The sequence below is a fragment of the Mirounga angustirostris genome, unplaced genomic scaffold, assembly GCF_029215605.1.
Source record: "Mirounga angustirostris isolate CCGP_5_RB_7025 unplaced genomic scaffold, mMirAng1.0.hap1 SCAF_5, whole genome shotgun sequence".
Classification (NCBI taxonomy): Eukaryota; Metazoa; Chordata; class Mammalia; order Carnivora; family Phocidae; genus Mirounga; species Mirounga angustirostris.
In genome coordinates, this window is record NW_026991713.1 from 10989598 (window position 1) to 11008509 (window position 18912).

General features: G+C 58.3%; 1 protein-coding gene across 1 annotated transcript in view; it reads left to right on the plus strand.

Annotated features, from left to right (window-relative positions):
- The first annotated feature begins 1278 nt into the window (after positions 1-1278).
- The window catches only part of TMPRSS6 (transmembrane serine protease 6), a 36839-nt gene continuing 19205 nt past the window's right edge, over positions 1279-18912 (plus strand). Inside the window, exons 1-7 of the mRNA XM_045872588.3 lie at positions 1279-1377; positions 6554-6750; positions 11128-11261; positions 12469-12536; positions 13093-13277; positions 13545-13586; positions 17330-17534. Coding sequence (XP_045728544.2) covers positions 6555-6750; positions 11128-11261; positions 12469-12536; positions 13093-13277; positions 13545-13586; positions 17330-17534 — 830 coding nt within the window. The 5' untranslated portion in view covers positions 1279-1377; position 6554. The remainder of the gene's footprint in view (positions 1378-6553; positions 6751-11127; positions 11262-12468; positions 12537-13092; positions 13278-13544; positions 13587-17329; positions 17535-18912) is intronic.

The following is an 18912-nucleotide window of genomic DNA, read 5'->3' on the forward strand; positions in this document are numbered from 1 at the left end:
GAGAGGCTCTCTCTCTCTCTCTCACACACACACACACACACACTGCACATGACGCATGCACACACGCCTGCAGCGGGCCCCGTGAGAGCACTTGAAGGCGCACCCCTCACCCTTGCAGCTGTCCTCACCCCTGCCTGCTCCTCAGGGCGCACGGCTACCTGGTCCAGACACGCTGGACACCCCCACTCCACACTCACACCTCCTCCTCTACACTCACACACCTCCCCTTCCACGCTCACATCCCTCACACACACCTTATACCCCTTTACGCTCCACGCACACATCTCATGCTCCACACACATCATCCTACTTCACACTCACACACACCCTGGGGCCCACATAACGCAGCACTCAGGGTTCCAGGTGGGCAACCCACTCGTGGGCTACACCCCAGGAAACGCTGGCTTACAACACCTGCTTCCGAGCCACTGGGGTCGCCCCTCCACGTCCACTGCAGCTCCGCTCACTGGCCCTGGAACGTGAGCCGCACTTGTGAGCTCAGTGGTCTGGTAGCCACGTTACAAAATATAAAGAGAAGCAGGTGTTTGACTTTTAGTGATGTTTTAATTGAACCCAACACAGCCCCCATGCTATCCTTTCGACATGTCAGCAACATGAAAAATTCTTGTTGAGCTAACTTACATTCTTTGTTTGCGCTAAGTCTTTGAGACCTGGTGTCTATCTTACCCAGGAAGCACATCTCGGGTCAGACTGGCGGCATCCCAGGGGCCCAAAAGCCACATGTGGCCAGTGGCCACCAAAATGGGGAGCACAGCTCTAGAGAATCATATCGTAATTCAAATAATTTCCAGCGGAGCAGAAAATAGCACTGAACCCCACCCCCACTGCACTTTCTCCTTTTCTGTCCCTGGACCACGTGGGCCTCCTGTTCTCTCTCTGGCCACCGGCCCCTCGGGCCTCACCCGTCTCGGTAAGGAGACCCTCATGAGCCCCTGCCCCACGGCACAGCCCCCCCGGTCCTCAGCCCCCCCCACCTCATGCTCTAGGGGACCAGGGGCTGTAACCAGGCAGGAACGTCACCAGGCAACAGGCCTCAGGGGAGAGCTCCGATCTCCCGCACCTGCCCGCCAGCCTCCGGGGTGCCCACGGGGCGGGGTGGGATGGGGCGGGCACTGCCTGGCTCCTGCCTCGGCCTGTTTACCTGCGCTCAGTCACGGTGCCGACCTGAACCCGGCAGAAGGCCCATGGAGCCTGGGGCCACAGGCCACAGGGGACAAGGGCCAGACACCCTGGCCATGGCTCTGGGCCATTGATCCAGCCCAGGCTGGCTGGGTGGGGGTAGGGAGACCTTGGCCTGGACAAACAGAGGCTCTGGGGCCTGCGAGCCGGCCCGGCACCCACCTGCCACTCCCAAAGGTAAGCGGGGGCCTCCAGAACAGGGGACCGGGATCCAAGAATGACCCAGTGATAGTGTCCATTTGGAGAGCCAGGCCTGGCTCCCTGGGGCTGGAGCCATCTGCCCAGGTCTGCAGGGCCTCATCGGCCAGAGAGTGACTGGGTAAGCAGAAGGCGAGGGGTCCACAAAGCCAGGCTTGAGGCAGGACAGGGTGTCGTGAGGCCAGGTGTGTGGACAGGCACGGGGGCGGTGGAAGGGCCGCGGGCTTTGGGTGCTGGGAGGCCTGGGTCCAGGTGGGGTTGGTGGACTCTGGAGCGGGGACTGGGCGGAGGAGAGGCGCAGTTTGCCAGGCTGAGAACCCCACCCTCACTCTGCAAGATTGGACGTGCCCCCCTCCGTACCCTCAGACCTCCCTGGGCTTCCTGGTGTGGGAGCCAGGCCCAGAGCCTGACGCTGGGCTAAACAGGGGATCCTTAGCTCCCAGGCTCAGAGGTGAATGCAGCTGGCTCTGCATACGCATGCGTGCGTACCTGTGTGTGTGTGAGTGCGGGAAGTGTGAGCAACGCATCCATGAGTTTGTGGGTCACACAGATGTGTGGGCCCCTCAGTGCGTCTCCATCTGTGCACACCTGTGTATGCGTTTCTAGCGTGTTTGTGTTTGCGGAAGGGATTTCCACGCGCACAGCCCCACGCTTGGGCACCCGCAAACCAGCTTGTTGCAGGGATCTACTCTAGGCCCGGGGAGCCTCACTGGAAGCTGCCTCGCATGGCCCTAGATCAGATTTCTGGTTCTGTTCCTCCCCGCTCTGCCCTGCCTCAGATGAGTGACCCCGGCAAGCCATTTTATTTCTCAGCGCCTCATTTCCCCCAGCGATTAACTAGAGATAAGGAAGCAAACGTCGCCGGCTACTGGAGGCTGAAGGAGAATGTGGTTGGCGACATTGCCCAGCAAAGGGCCGGCAGGCAGGAGGAGGTCCAGGCCCGCCCCCATGAGCTCAGCTTCCAGTGGGCAGACTGAGGACACTCCAGTGGTCAGAGAGCAGGAAGAGCAGGTGCCAGGGAGGGGGCCAGGTGCTCGGGTCAGAGAAGAAGCTTCAGCACCCCACCCCCCGTGTCACTTGGGGCACGTCCAGTGTCTCCTTCCAGGGGCTCACCACCAGGGGGGCAGAGAATGCCCCAAGGTGAAGCACGCGGTGATGGGGGCGGCCCAGGACGCTTCGGGGGCAGCCCAGGACGCCTCAGGAGCGGCAGTGGCTGGGCACTATGGGAGAACTGCCAGGAAGAGGTGGGAGCTGGGCTGAGGTGTGCAGGGGTCAGCTGGGAGCTGGCCAAGTCAGAGGAGGGCAGCCCAGGCAGAAGGAAGAGCGCGTGGGAAAGCCAGGTGACGCGTAAGAAGTTTCAGGGTGCAAGAAACAATCCACACGATGCTCTTCGTGCAGAGCGAGCTAAGAGCCCTTGATCTGTAGCAGGTTTCCCCCACCTTCGTTATTGATAGAAGGGATAGCCGACACGTCCAGTGTCACTGGGCTGCCAAAAGGGGGAAAGAGGGAGTGGGGAGAAGGAAGGCAGGAAAAGTTGGCCAGGCCACGCGCCCCGCAGCCACCCTCCAGCTGTGGGGAAGGAGCTGGGATCCCAGCATTCGGCGGCTCGACTACAAGGATGGAGGCCGAGCTCTGCACGGGAGCAGGCCCCCAGGGGGAGCAGCATACAGCCAGAGAGGAGACAGACAGAGGACACGGAAGCCTGTCATGCAGTTGAGGTCGCGAGAAGCGCTACGAAGAAATTGGAGCAAAGACGTGAAGGAGGGAAAGGAGCAGGCCATGGGGCAAACTGAAGGAAAAGCGTTTCTGGCCGAGGGAACAGCAAGCACAAAGGCCCGGAGGTGGCACGTACTTGATCTCTGGAAGGTCTGGCAAGGAGCTGGGAGTGGCTGCGGCGGCGGCGGGGGGTAGGAGAGGACAGAGAGACCAGGGCCATGTCACCCAGGCCCTTGTGGGCTGGGATCTGGGCTTTGGGCTCTGTTCTGGGTGGGTGAGAGCCGCGTGAGGCCCATGAGCAGGGCACACAGTGGAAAGTCCACTCGGGTGGTCGGGTGGGGAGTCGCTAGGAAGGGTGACCAGACAGCTGGCAATAGCAGCAGTCAAGGTGACAGATACCGACCTGGATGATGGTGGGAGCCATAGAGGTGCCAGGAAGGGGTTGGGTTCTGGGGGCAGTTGGAAGGTAGAGCCACAGACCTTTCTGATGGGCTGGACCCTCGAAACAACGGGGGTGGGGGAGGGAGAGGTCAGCTGGGAGCTGGCCAAGTCAGGGGAGGGCAGTATAATAGTAAAAGACGAGAGTGGGGGGTCATCTTCACAGCTGTCAATTGTCACAATTGTCCATCTCCTGCTGGGCTATCAGCCCCAAGAGGAAGGGAGTGAGGTCTCCTATCCCCCAGTGTGCCCCCCGCATGCCCAGAGCAGAGCCTGCACCAAGCAGGTCCCCGACTAAAATGGGATGTTTCAGTAACCAAAACCAGGTCTCCATGCTCGGCCAAGCATGCAAGCCCCAGCTCCTAGCCTCCCAAGTCCCGCTTCCTGGAGGCGGCAACGTGTAGGAGAGAGCACTGCACCAGGAGTCTGGAGACCCGGGGACCCTAGCCATTCATTCTTTCCTTCATGTAGCAGGGCCTGTCCTGGGTTCTATGGGAAAGCAGGGGTGAATAAGACACAGACCTGTCTTTCCTGTGGAGGAGAGAAACAGCCGAAAGCCAAGCATACTGAGGGCGCTCAGTTGGTTGAGCATCCGACTCTTGGTTTCGGTGATCTCAGGGTCATGAGATTGAGCCCCATGTCGGGCTCCACACTTGGCAGGGCGTCTGCTTGAGATTCTCTTTCTCTGCCCCCACCCCGTGTGTGCTCTCTTTCTTAAACAAATAAATAAATAAATCTTTAAAGAGCACACACACACACACAGAAGTCAGGCATACTGTTGATCTGACCAAGGGCTGCCCAGGAGAGGAGGTGGCTTACTACCCAGGGCCTGGGCACCCATCCCCGGGCCGGTTGCCTTGCATGGGGCCTTTGGGGAACCCCTGCAGTCCTCAGGCAGAGGGTGTGGCTGCACAAAGATGCGGTTTTGTAGGCCCGCAGGGTGATGTGCGTGATGGCACTTAGCCGTCAGAGGTGGTTGTTACCCATGAGGGGACTCGGAGCAGGTGGGTGGCTGGCGGTGGGCAGGGAGTGAGGGCTTGTTGGAGGAGGAGATGAGAGACAGGGAGCCCAGGGAGGAGTCTGCCCCAGGAGTCCAGGTGGGAGGTGATGGGGAGCCCAAGTGAACTGCTCCCCCACCCCACCTTGGGCTGTATTTAATCCTAGGTTTTTACACAGTGGCTTTTCTAAAAATGGGCTCCTCCGAGATGCTCACAGGCCTCCCGGACGGGTGTGAGGGGCGCTTATGAAGGAGATGAATCCATGGAGTGAAGGCCTGGTCTGGGGGTGAGGAGAAGGGAAGGGAGGCCTACTGAACATCCTACCTTGGACTGCTCCCCTTGGCGCCTCCTCTGGTAGACTTCTGACCTTCTCCGAGCCTCATTTTCCCCACCAGTACCCTGACGAAGTGGGAGGCAGTGCAGTGTGGGGGTCAGGGCGCTACTCTGGAGACACACTGCTTGGCTTTGCCACCTGGCTCTGCTGCTAACCAACTGGGAGACCTTGGCCAAGCTGCTCAGCCTCTCTGTGCCTCAACTTCCTCATCTGTAGAATGGGGATAATAAAGGAACCTACTTCCACAAGGTCCCTGTAGGTGTACATGAGACAGTGTGTAGAAAACAGATGAAGCACATGCCCACTCTTGTCACCTCTGGGCCCCCAAGTCCCCAAGGCTCTGTGAGTCATCCATCCTGAAATAATAGCTCCTTAGTGATCCAGACTCAAGAGCAAACCAGCGGTGTGGCCAACTCTGGCAGAAGGGGTGGACTTGGGCTGAGAGAGGACAAGGAGCCGGCCTGTCACCTGGTTGCTCCCTGATTTAGCCCTGCTCAGCTTATCAGCATAGCCCATTTCTCACCAGGGATGCTGTGGACACTGGGCAGCGGGTGGGGCTGTCCCCACCATTGCAGGATATGTGACCCCATGAAAGCCAGCAGGGCCTGGCCCATGTGTACTGATGTCCTCTGGTTAAGGGGTGGAAGGGGTCTCAGCACAGCTGAGAATTGCAAGCAGTCCGTCCTCCCTTGCACTGGTTGGGGACACTGAGGGTCACAGTGGCTCAGTGCCAGAGACTCTTCTTAACTGAGAACAATGCTAGGAGGAGTGACAGGGAGCAGGGAAGCAGGGAGGAGAGCCAGGAGGCCCCTCGAATCCAGGTGGGAGGACTTTGAGCCTCACTGAGGAGCCCCATGTTCAGCAAACCCACCGTGTGAAAACCCAAGACACTGCCCAGAGGAAACCCCACCCACCCCAACACACATACGCATCTGGGGATGTATGTTAAAGCCACCATGGCATGTATGGATGCAGTAAAAGGAAACTTCTCGGTGGTCTAGAATCCTTGCTCTGCCGGTGGGTGGGTGGCTGGAGGGCCTTCTCTGTAGGGCAGGAAAACCTGCCTGAGAAGCTGAGTAACATTCAGAAATTTCCTTGCGCGGGGGTGGGGGTGGGGGGTGGGTCTGAAGATACAGCTGCAGACTCAGGGCACTGAGAGGGGCATCACTCAGTTGTTATTAAATCCTGATTGTTCTTTAACAGCTGGGAGGAGCAGGGAGGCAGACCCCTGGGCTTGACCCCCTGCTTTCCCGCTGTGTGACCCCGGGCCAGTGGCTTAGCCTCTTAATCCTCCAGAGGCACGAGGAGCTGGTTTACAGACATTGGTACTCCAGGTACTCCAGTGGCGGCTATAATCTCCGGGGGGCTCGGGCCCGGAAGCCTCCACCTGCCTCTGACCACGGGGGGCTGGTGTAGCCGCAGAGGTGGGGGTTCTGGAGCCAGATAGGGTCCGGCTCTGCTGCTTGACCTCTGGAACCAGCTGCTCCGAGGTTTGCTTTCCTATCTACGAGCTGCCTCGGAGCCCACTCTCACTCACCGCTTGCTGGAGTTAGGCTCTTCCTGCCCAAGACGCAGGGAGGCGGTCTGTCTTCTGTGCACCTCTGATCTTTGGCCAAAGCTCCCTTGCAGATGTCGGGCCATTTCCAACCCTGGTCTGTTTCTCCACCAGGATGCCCGTGGCCGAGGCCCCCCAGGCAGCTGGGGGACAGGGCGATGGAGGCGACGGTGAGGAGGCAGAGCCGGAGGGGATATTCAAGGCCCCCGAGGACTCCAAGAGAAAAGTCCAGGACTACCTCCGCCTGACGCCACTGTGGCTGGCCCTCATCGTGCTGGCCTTGGTGGGGGTCCTGCTCTGGTATTTCCTAGGTAAGCGGTGGGCCCTTCTGGCCGAGGCACCTGGCGAGGACTTGGGATGGCTGTGGGGGCGTAGCAAGACAGGCCAGAATTCCAGGCTCAGCAACGCCTAGCAGCATACTGCGTGAACTTGGGCAAGGCACTTCTCTGAATCCTCCTGCTGTCCCGTGAGATGGGAAAGCTATGGCACCCTACATTCCAGGTCCTGGGGCTCAGGCGAAGTGCAAGTTCCTTGCTGGCGCCGAGTGCCCCCAGCTCCCACCTGCTGGGGAAGGAATGCTCTCACAGCACCCAGCTCTTGTGAACCAACAAGCAGGAGGATTGCAAACATTGCCTCCCCTTGCCTGAAGCCCTCCTGGGTTGCCCCTGGGCTCGGAGCCAGGTGGCTCCGTGGGAGGAGGCCCAGTGGTGCCTGTAGTGCCTGGCACCAGTTAGCACCTCTGCTCACTTGAGCCCAACCTGAGAACTTTTCTAGGGTGGGGACCACAGCTCTGTCACCTCTGGGTCTCCAGGGCCCCAGCATGAGTGGGGAAAAAGGGGAGGGGGAGACAGGACTCAAGTACCCGGGGGGTGTCCTTGCACAGAGCTGGCTTTCATATCCCGGCTCGGGCACACTTGCAATCCAACTCACAGTGAAACGGTGTCCGGAGCAGGCAGGTCGGGGCCCCTCCCTCGTCCTGAAGTCTGGCCTCCCCCTCTGGTATCACAGCCCTCAACTAGTCCCCTGGAGTCCCAGGAGCACCTGGCCCATGTTCTGGGTCCATTTGTCTATCCTTCCACTCTTTCATTGATGCAGGCATGGATTCATTCATTCATTCAATAAACACTCTTGAGCACCTGCTATGTCCTCCTCTGAAACTGATGGAGAGTATACCTCCTTCCTTCAGCTCTTGGCAATAGGAAGGAACGGATAAACCGCTGGTGCCCATGAAAACACTGTGGAAGACTCATTCCCTCATGCATTTATTCATGCATTCAGTACCAGGCACCCTCTGTGCGCCAGGCTCTGGGCCAGGCTCTGGAGAGAGCCCCTGCCCTCACCAGAAAGCATGGCATGGGCTAGGACAGAGGAAGCCACGGGCCTGGGGACCCATAGTGGAGACAGTGCACCTTGCCCAGGGGATCAGAGCCTTTCCATAAATATTTGTACTGGCTAAATCTCGTGGTGGCATTTCAGGCCCCCTGAAAGGAATGGGGACCCACTACAGAGCATCATCAGGTTGATCCTAGGCCCAGCTGCAGAGGCTGTCGGGGTAGGGGATGTCTGGAATCAGCGCCTGGGCCGACGCTGTTAGGAAGCCCAGGCCTGCCTTGACTCAGAGGGGACCGCAGATTTGCGTGGAGCCTCAAGAGCGATGGGTACAAGGGGTGGAAGCTGTGCCCATCTCACCACCGGCACCAAGCCAGCACCCCAAATAGCACGGGGCCACCATGGCGTCCTTAGGAGGCCACATAATTAGTCTTCAGGGTAAACCACGGTGTCAGGCTGGAGGGCCAGGAACTCGACTGCCAATTGTCTTTCTTTGCGGAGTCTTATTTCTCCTGATTAAGCTCCAGGAGTGAATCACCCCTCAGGGAGTGGGTGCTCCATGGGGCTGAGGACCCGGGGGGTGAGAGCTGCAAAGCCTCAGCTCGGGGGAAGCCAACTCCTGAACCCCCAAAGGGATTTAGGGTAAAGGCGGCACTTTAGGAGCTGTTTGGAGGATTCCTCCTGCCCAGGCTCAGGCTGTGCTCTGGGTACTGGGCACTGGGCAAAGAGATGCATCTGGAAGGGGAGAGAGATAAGGGGCCTAGTCCATGGGCGCAGGAGAAGCCCAAAGTGAGGAGCCAATGACTGGCAATCTGACTCAGAAAAGGGCCCAGGAGAGGAGAGGTGGGGGTGGTGGCTGGCTTCCCCCCACCACGCGGGTAGGCCCGGGGCCCCGGGGTACATTCTACTTGTGGTGACAGACAAATGGAACCTCTCAGAAGAGAAGCCCCATGGATGCTGGCCACACGCCTTTCCAGATGCACCCATGGGATCTGCCCTCCCGCCCCGTCCCCACGGGTGAACCTTCCCTGTCCCTTCCAAAGGCGGCTGTCTTCCAGCATGGTGGCCGGGCTCCAGCAGTGGCCCATCCCTGTATGAGCACAATCCTTGCTCCCACACCAGATCCCGCTGGTGCCCCCCACTTCTTTGCTCCCCTTTGCAGCAAACTCCTTGAAAGAGTTGTCACCAATTCTGCACCCCCAGTCCCTCATGCACCTTTCCCATCTGGCTCCCCTGCACCCCCCTCTCCAAGGACACTTACCAAGGTTGCCAGTCGTCAGCTTGCTAGATCTGATGGCCAGTCCCCAGTCATTGCATCCCACCCCTTGGCAACACTTGACCTGGCACCGCACTCCCTCCTCCTCGAAACCCTCTCCTCCCTTGGCTTCCAGGGGCCCCCGCATTTCTCTGCCCCCAGCTCCAACCTTCTGCCTGTCCCCCCTGTCCTTTGCTGGTGGAGGGGCTCTCCTTCTCCCTGCTTTGCCCACTTTCTTTCAGGGTCTCATCCAGTGCCCCTGGCTTTGAATGTCCTTTATACCCTGATGACTCCCAAATGTGCCTGTCCAGCCTGGGTTCCTCCCTGTGTTACTGGGGCTTGCCCTCCGCCAGGAAGTCTATGAGCACCTCAGACCCCACTGGTCCAGCATGCAGCTCTGCCTCATTTCCTCCAGACCCGCCCCCCGCCCCCGTCCCAGGCAGTGGCCATTCCATCCTTCCAGGTGCTCCCCCTTACTCCTCTCTTTTACACCCCAGCCCCAGTTTGCCAGCAAACCTGGTCACCTCTAACTGCAAACTATACCCTGCCTCTGATCGCTCACTTCTCACCACCTCCGCGGCACAGTCTGGTCCAGGCGCCGGAACCCCTCACCTGGCCACCAGATGCATCACTGGATGACTGCAGGAGCCTCCCACGGGTCTCCCGGCTTCTGCCCTTGCTTCCTTAGAGCCTGTTCTCCACACAATAGCAGAGGGATCATGTTAGAAAGCAGATCAGAGCCCCTAACCTCTCTGCTTAAACCTCCCACGGCTCCCACCTCACCCACAGTAAAACCAAAGCCCCCCGTGGTCGGCTAGACTTTGTGTGGTTGTCCTCTCCCCTCTCTCATTGCTTCCTGCTCTCCTCTCCTTCACTCTTTGCTGTTTCTGAAATCCACCAGATGAGCTCCTGCCTCAGGGCCTTTGCACTTGCTGGTCCCTCTGCCTGGACCGCTCTTTCCACAGAGTAACATCCACGTGACTGACATCATCACCTTCTTCCCTGGCCTGTATGGGGCAGCCCACCCTCCTCCCTGACTCCCACAGCACTTACACCTCCAATGTGTTGTATACCATGCTTGTTGTTTATTGTCTGACCTTCTCGCTAAACTACAAGCTCTTAAGGGCAAGATTTTTTTTCTTTATTGTTTTATTCATTGTTATACTGATGTATTCCTGAGTGCTTTAGACCAGTCCCTAACGTAGTAGGTTCTCAAGTCACATTTGTTGAATGAATGCATATATGAGTGAAGACGGGTGTACGCCCAGGGCTATGAATCTAGTCTCTTCACATCAACCAAAATAGGTCTTTACAAAGTGGAAATCGGGTGACGTCATCCCTGATCTTAAACCTTTTGTGGTTTCCTTTGTGCATCAGGTAAAGACCCAAATCCTGCCCTGCTGAGGTCCCAGCCTCTCGTCGTCCCTCCCCTTATCTGACTGCTCCAGCTAAAGAGGTTTCAGCCCAGTCCTCACCATTATCCCTCTGCCACAGGGCCTTTGCATATGCTATTCCCTCTGCCCCTAAGGTACTTCTCTCTCTCCCCTCTTCCCAATGGATGCTCCAATCCTCCCTACTCAGCTGGATGGTCACCCTGGCCCAGGCCCCATTTCTTGGTCATGTTCCCTCAGGTGTACCTTGGGCTCCCCTTGAAGGCACTCCTCCCAGATGGGCCTGTGGGCTGTCATGCCTGTCTTACCCACCACGGGCACCTCTGCAGCTGACTTGGGTTACTAGTGTACCCCACATGGTAGGTGTGGTCGGGACATCCTGGGGAAAGGAAGGATGCATAGAGGTGCTAACCCACACCCTTGACCTTCTAGGCCGTGTGGGTTTCCTGGCTTTCATGTCATCTATATCCTGGACTGGTGATTGCGTCCACTTCTGACTGGGAGCCCTCAGGACACGATCCATCTATGGGCCTCTTTCCTCCCTGTCACTAAAATACACTGGGTGACAGAGGTGATGATGGTGGTGGTGCCTCAGAGGCCCAAGATGCTGGAGGCTGAGCTGTGGGTCTGGGTGGCAGGAGAAGGCGTGGGGAGAGACCGGAGCCTCCCCCGGCGGACCCGTCTGTTGACCTTGTCGGTTGCGTCCTGCGCAGGGTACAAGGCGGAGGTGACGGTCAGCCAGGTGTACTCTGGCAGTCTCCGGGTGCTCAATCGCCACTTCTCCCAGGACCTCGCCCGCCGGGAGTCCAGTGCCTTCCGCAGCGAAACTGTCAAAGCCCAAAAGATGGTAGGGAAGGACTGCAGGGGTGGGAGGGGTGGGGAGGGCTGGGGAGGGCCCTGATCAGCCCAGTCCCTTCACAGCAGCCCCTGGCAGTAGAGTCCCATTCCAGGCACGATGGAAGGGGACATGGCATAGGGTGCTGGGAAAGGTAGGGGGCTCTGGGGTCAAAAGCACTGGGATTAAATCGTGATTGTGCCACTTGCTAGCAGCCTAAGTGGGGGGAAGACGGGGCAGTGCAAGGACGCTGTCAGGACCCACCCCCATGCCCTCCTGCCCAGGGCAATGATTTCCGGGGTGGTGGTGGGGGGATGGCCTCTGGCGGCCAGCACCTTCCACCCTCTGGCTGTGGGACTGCACCCTGCCCAGTAGGACAGGACGGAAGTGCCGAGGAGTAGTTATCCCTAGGAGCAACCCTTGGGTGGATAAATACCCCAGCTCCCTTGGCCTTGGTGAGGGGACAGTTCTGAGGCTGCCCCCACCGTCTCCCGCAGCTCCGTGTCAGACTCTGCCTCAGCTGCCCACAGCTCTGTTCCGCTCCTTCACAGCCGCGATGGCTCTCCCGCTTCCTGTCTGTCTTCCTCACCCCCCACTGGGGTTCTCCAGAGTCACCTCCAAGTAAACCCCTCTCCCCACATCCTTTTCTCAGGACTAGCTTCCGGGGGACCCACCCCAGGCTCTCTTCCCTCCTCTGTAAAGCGGATAAGGACAGTGCCTGTCCAGAGGGTCGTAGGGTGGATGAGATGCTGCGCACATTATTTCTATGCTGTTCAGAGTACTTTGCAAGCCAACAGCCCTGCCGCCCTGTCCGGTCATCAGCACTGGACTTGAACACGTGCACACACCGACCAGCTGAGCTCCCGTGGCTGGTGGCTGGGGGGTGAGGAGCGGACTCCGGAGCCAAGTGGGGCTTTCGAGAGTTGACGGGTGACTTTTGACAAGAGGGAGAGAAGCTGTGGGGGGGGTCTGGTGTAGGCCAGGGCTGGTGGAGGGGCAGTGCTGGGGGGCCGTGCCCAGGTATAGGGGGAGGGGAAAAGAATGGGGGTGAGGTTCGTTTCCCTGCGTGGCCACTGCCCGCCGGGTGACCAGGGGCAAGCCGCTCTACCCCGCAGGTTCCTGTCAAGCAGGGCTGCCTGGAAGGGCAAAGGGCACTCTGAGGCAGGAAGGGGGTTTCTGCAGAGGGTCACCAGGGGGCTCTTGTTTCCCCTCCTTTTAGCTCAAGGAGCTCATCGCCAGCACCCGCCTGGGTACTTACTACAACTCCAGCTCAGTCTACTCCTTTGGGTGAGTCGCCCTGGCCCCCCAACCAGCCCTCGCTAGAACCTTAGACTCAAAGAACAGGAGGGGATGCTGTAGGCTTCTGATGCAATGCCCTTGTTTTTAAAAATGGGGAAACTGAGGCACAGAAAGGAAACTTCGGCTGCCTGTGTGCGACCTCCCTTTGCTGAGCTTGGTTTCCTCATCTGTAGAATGGGCACAGTGACGTGGTAGGGATCCACGCTAGACAACGGCTGTGGCATGCTTGGGACTGGCGCATATTCCGTGAGGCCGTGGTTGGAGCGGGAGTGGGGGGAGGCCCAGCTGTGCCATGTGTACCTGCTTCTGGTTGGTGGCACGCACCCTACCCTCTTGTGCTTCAGTCCCTCCCTGTGACACGGGGAGGTAGAGAGCACCTTGGGGGTTGTTAGGAGTTTACCATGAAGGTGGACAACAGTGCGGGGGGGTAGGAAGCGTGCAGTGGGTGTGAGCCAGGCTCGCTAGTCTCCTGCACAGGAGAAGGGGGCTGGGCAGGGCCAGATTTCTGGTCCCTTCCTACCCCTCTCACTTCTGCCTGCCTTAGGGAGGGACCTCTCACCTGCTTCTTCTGGTTCATCCTGCAAATCCCCGAGCACCGCCGGCCGATGCTGAGCCCCGAGGTGGTGCGGGAGCTGCTGGTGGAGAAGCTGCTGTCCACGGCCAACAGCTCGGCCCCTGCCCCCTACAGGGCCGAGTATGAGGTGGACCCCGAGGGCCTGGTGATCCTGGGTCAGTACTGGGGACGGGGCTGCGGGACCGTGTGGCCAGGGTGATGCAGGCTGCCTGCCGGGGCTGGATGCTCTCAGGGTGGGCCTCCCAGCGACCCCCGAGCCAGGACCGAGGTCGGGCCATGGAGGAGGGGGGGGTCGGCACCCAGGGTCAATCTCAGACAGGCTGGCTCTGATGGTCTCTTCTATTTTTAGTTGCATTTTTCATTTCGTTTTCTTTATTTACTTTTGGTCTTTGTTTATTTGTTTGTTCCTTTCCTTTTAACAGAAGCCAGCGTGAAAGACATAGTTGCCCTGAATTCCACGCTGGGTATGCTCTTTTGTTTCTCCGCTCCACTTCCTTTTGAGTTGCTGTTTGGCTTGGCTTGGTCAAGTGTCAGGGGACCACGTGGCTTCTGGTGGGAGCAGGGAGCAGTGGCCTGGGGTGGCTCAGGGGGTGCCATGGGGGACTTGGTGATGAGTCCCGAGCAAGGCTCGGGCCTGTGGGGGAGGGGAGGTATGGCGCATGCACGCGCACGTGTGTGTGTGGGGGGGTGAGAGTCAGTATCAGGTTTAGGTGCACATAAATGTGACTACTTTTTTTTATCACTGAACTCAATTTGCTCATAAGCTAGTTTCCACCCATGGACTTGGTCACATTCAAGGATACTCCCTTCACATTTTCCTTCGCCTTCTTAGCCAGGCTCATCTGCCCTGTCCTACCCCACTCCCATATTACCAGAGTCACCCTGCTTTCCCCCCAGAGGTTCCACGGTCTTCCTCCTGAGCCCTCGGAAGCAGAGTACCAGCAGGGCCACCATGCTGCACAGCGCCAGGGAGCGCTATCCACATCGCAGTCTGTGTGACTGGAGAATCCTGAAGTTGTGCAGTGCACCACCTGTGCTACTGTACCCTGTGGTCCCGAGCACAAGCTCTTACATTCTCAGATTCTTTTTTTTTTTTTTAAAGATTTATTTATTTATTTATTTGACAGAGAGAGAGAGATAGCAAGAGCAGGAACACAAGCAGGGGGAGTGGGAGAGCGAGAAGCAGGCTTCCTGCCAAGCAGGGAGCCCGATGTGGGACTCGATCCCAGGACCCTGGGATCATGACCTGAGCCGAAGGCAGACGCTTAATGACTGAGCCACCCAGGCACCCCTCTCAGATTCTTCTTATACTACCTAGAGTTTCTACCCAGAGCTGAGGCCAGGCGGAGGGCATCAGCCCTCTCTCGGGGAGGGAGGCCGAATTGAAATCCTCGTTATACCCTCTCTTATCTTCTGGCTGGTCAGATGCTTAATTCCTTGGTGGATGGAGGTGATGAGGTCAAAGTACAATTTTCAAACTGCTAAAATCATGATTCTCTAGCAAAACTGTAGTGAGCCACACATCAAAGATTTATTTAACTTATTAATGAGGGAACGAGTAGAATGGTAAAACTGGTTCAAAAGAGAATGTGAGAAACTGATCCACCTACCTACCTACCTACCTACTGTCTATCATCTTACACTGCACTACTACTCACATCACCCTGACCCTTGGTCTGGAACAGGCCTTCCGGCTGCCCTTGCCCCTGCTGGCTGTCCATGTGTCCCCAAGTTTCTGGCAGTTGCCTTGTAATTACCTTTATTTGGTTCAGTACACCTTTGGGTCCCTGCCCTCCAGGAGCGTGGTATCTAATGGGGCGAGGATGACAACTCAAATCCTTTTTTACAGGCTTCGTGAGCATTTCCCCCATGCCAGGCCCCATGCCTGCTCTGGGGACACAAGATGACCATGGCCTCACCCCTGCCCTCAGAGGAGCTCTGAGCCCATGAGAGAGACAGACAAATAAACAGAATCTTGTAACACCAAGTGCTAGCGCTAGAATAGAGGTCCCAGAGGCAGCGGAGAGGGGGAATTGTTCTGCCCTGGGGATGGGGACGGGCACCAGGGGCCACCATCCAAAGCAAAGGATGGGCCCTGCCTCTAAGGGGAGGGAAAAGTTGCTCCTGCCTTGGTGGGGGGGCAGGCAGCAGACTCAGGCACGGGACATAGGTAGGAATCTGGCAGGTGGAGAAGAGGAAAGGGCACTCGGGGCAAAGGGAACAGTGTGAGCAAAGGCCAGGCGAGGAGAACACACCGGGCATATGCATGTACTTTCTCCCAATGACCAGAGGTAACGGGGTCACCCCAAGATGTTTCGGATTATCAACAGAGACCAGCACATACCTCTCTACTTAATTAGCCTCAAAAAGAAAAAAAAAAGTAATTCTTAAAATGGCAAAAGTGAAGCATCAGCTTGGAGCAAGATTTAAAGATGACAAACAGCCCGAAATAGCCAGACAGCTTTCCCCTGTCTCCCGTTTGCAGGAGTCACAGTTCTCCCCCGGGGGAAATCACTCCCCACTGGAGTCAGAATGGCCGGGGGTCACGAGGAAGGTGGGGGAGGCAGCAGCATCTGGGCAAAGGCTGTTCACCTCCATTCCCTCATTGGTCCTTAGGGCACCGGGAGAAGGAGGTGGGATTAAGGATTATTGTAGGGTTCATTTGCCAGAACCGAGTGGCTAAGCAACTGGCTCAGAGTCGCACAGCTGATGGGAGGTGGCGCTGCGAACAGAGGGCAAGGTGTAGGAGCTCCCTGCACACCAGGCTGCCCACGCCCCCATTCTGGGCCTCGTTCCCACACCCCCACGCCTTCACGGGCTACGGGGAGGTTTTAAGGAGATACTTTCGCTCCAGGGGAGAAATTGCTCGCTGCTGGTTCCCAGAGCGGGACTCACTAGATCAAACACACAGTAGGTGCCCGACAAGGATGTTGGATGAGTGAGTGCGTGCAGGAGAGGTGTAGGTGGTGGGGCTCGAGTTCTGGCACCAGGCCACAAGTGCATGGATTCGACCCTAAGATGGGAGACACTGCGGTGGGGGGGGGGGGTGCTGCTGGAGATGGAGGTGAGAAGTGAGGGCGGCCAATGAGACTGGCTCTGTCTGCGCCTCCGGCAGGGCAGCCAAAGGGTGACAGGTCTCAGGACTTGCTCCCCAGCCCTGCCTTCCGCCTCTCCCCACACCAACCCATAGAACAGTCCCTAGGCACACTGAGCACCTCCTTAGTGTGAGGTCCGGGTGCTATGCTGGGCATGCAAGCATGCATCATCCCCGAGCATGTGACGACCCCGCGAGGCTGCTGTCACGGCCCCCATCCTCCAGGGCAGCCAACCAAAGTCCAGGGAAGGTTAGGTGAGCCCAGGTCTGTCTGGCCCAGGTCTGTAAACGGGAACAATGTTGGCAACTAGTTCATGGAGCCCTCCTGGGAGGCGTGCATCAGATGCTTAATGAGCGCAAACTGTTTCATTCTCTGCGTTTCCTCGTCCTTAGCTTGAGCTCACTTCCTCTACCCAGGGCTGCCTCTCTGCCCCTCTCTGCGCTCCCTTCTCTCTACCTGAAATGAAACGCTCACCCTTCTCCCCTTAATGCACAGCCACCTTGCTGCTCTCCCAGCCTCCTCAGAGTTGCTCCCAGCAGCCAGAGGAGTCTGTGATCCAAGCCCGGCCGCGTCCCAGCCCTACCTAACCCTCCATGGCTCCCCGTGGCCGAGGGAGAAAGCACCTCCTCTCCTGGGCGTGATCTGGGCCCTGCCTCCCTTCTCCAGCTTGCTCTCTGGCCTCAAACCCCGCCCTGGCCCCTGGCCCTTTGCTCACACTGTGACCCTGCCCCCCACCCCCCAGGTCTTCCCTGCCCTACAGCCAGGCTCAGAGTCCTCACTTCCTGAGCTATTGCCGCTGGGCTCTGTATCTGCCCTCGCAGTCCTTGGAGCTCCCAGGCAGTGACTGGACCTTTCTCTGGTACTCGCCTGGCGTGGAGAACTCAGCGAGTGCTAAGTGAATGAATGAATGGACCACTGAGTGAATGTGTGGATGAGGAGACCGGAGATGGAAACCAGCAGGGAAACAGAGGGATGGGACACAGCCCATCTGGGCCGATCCCCCACCAGCGGCTCTCCCTGCACCACCCCCGCCCAGGTGAGGACCAGCTGGCTCCCTGGTCTCTCCTCCTGGCTAACAGGGGTCAGGGGGCCTGTCCCTCTCCCTCCTCCAGGCTGCTACCGCTACAGCTACGTGGGCCAGGGCCAGGTCCTCCGGCTGAAGGGGCCCGACCACCTGGCCTCCAGCTGCCTGTGGCACCTGCAGGGCCCCAAGGATCTCATGCTCAAACTCCGGCTCGAGTGGACACTGGCCGAGTGCCGGGACCGGCTGGCAATGTACGACGTGGCTGGTCCCCTGGAGAGGAGGCTCATCACCTCGTGAGTCCTGGGAAGGTGGGTGGGAAGGGGATGGCGATGCAGAGTCAAAAATCACGCCTCGCATTCAGAGCTGAGAGGCTGTGTGGCCCTGGTCCTCGGTATCTGCTGTCTGAGAGACAGGCTAGCCCACAGAGCAGGAGGAATGGAGGCTGGAAGCGGCCGTGTACTGTGGCCAGTCCCTCTTCCCTCCCCGAGCCTCAGTTTCCCCATCTGTAACAAAGCAGATGTACTAGACGACCCCTCAGGTCAGCTCTGGGAGGCCATGTGGCTTGTCAGGATGCTTCAGAGTCTGGCAGCCCCCTGCTCTGTTGCTTCATGGCTGTGTGTCCTAAGGCAAGTGGCTTTGCCTCTCTGAGCCTCGGTTTCCTCACTCGTGAAATGGGTGCACAATCACACCCACCTTGCAGGGTTCTTGTGAGGATTTAAATCAAACCATCCGTGGGGCACCTGGATGGCTCAGTCAGGTAAGCATCCGACGCTTGATCTCGGCTCAGATCTTGCTCTCAGGGTCGTGAGTTCAAGCCCCGCGTTGGGCTCCACACTGGGTGTGGAGCCTGCTTAAATAAATAATCAAACAGTCAATCAAACCATCTGTGCCAAGATTCTCACACATGGCAATGCCATCCATTATTACCACATGTTAAAGGTATCCGTTAAATATCCAGTAACTGTTGCTGGTGGGGTGGGGTGGGGGGCACCAGGCTGCTGCCTTCTCTGTCTGGCTTGGGCTGGGCCAGCTTCCAGGCAAGAGCGGGGGTGGGACCTGCGTGTTCAGATCAAGGGCAGTCCGTGAGGGTGAGCGACGCAGGTGTGGGGGGTGGGGACAAGGTTCTCCCCACCCCCCACCCCCCTGCAGGGCCTCTCTGAATTCCTGGCTTTGAGGCTGCACGCTCACTTGCAACACCCCCAACATGATGACCTCAATCTGGGGTGTGCGTGGGCTGGGTTCCTGGAGAGCTCTGGGAAGTGCAGAGAAGCCAGACACCATCTGATTTCCAGGCCTGATGAGGGTGGGGACGCTTAAGGGCTTCCCCTGAGGCTTCTTCAAGTACCCTCCCCCAACCCCATCCTGTTGTTAGGGAGGGGACCCGGCTCAGCCTTGTCCCTACTCACGATGGCACCCAGGCAGCTCAGAGCCTTGGAGGTCTACAGTGATGGGTCAGACAAGATCAGGGGATCCCCATCCTTGTGTCCCAGAGCCACGAGAGGTCTTCAGGGGTGATAAGGAGATAGAGCAGAAGGGACCTCGACAAGTTTAACCCCGTGGCTTGTTTCCTGGGCTCCACGCCCAGGGAGACTGGGAGACATTTTAGTTACGAGACGAGCTCTGCTGTGAAGGAAAGAAAAGAAACCCCAACATTAAAGCCTGCAGTGCCCA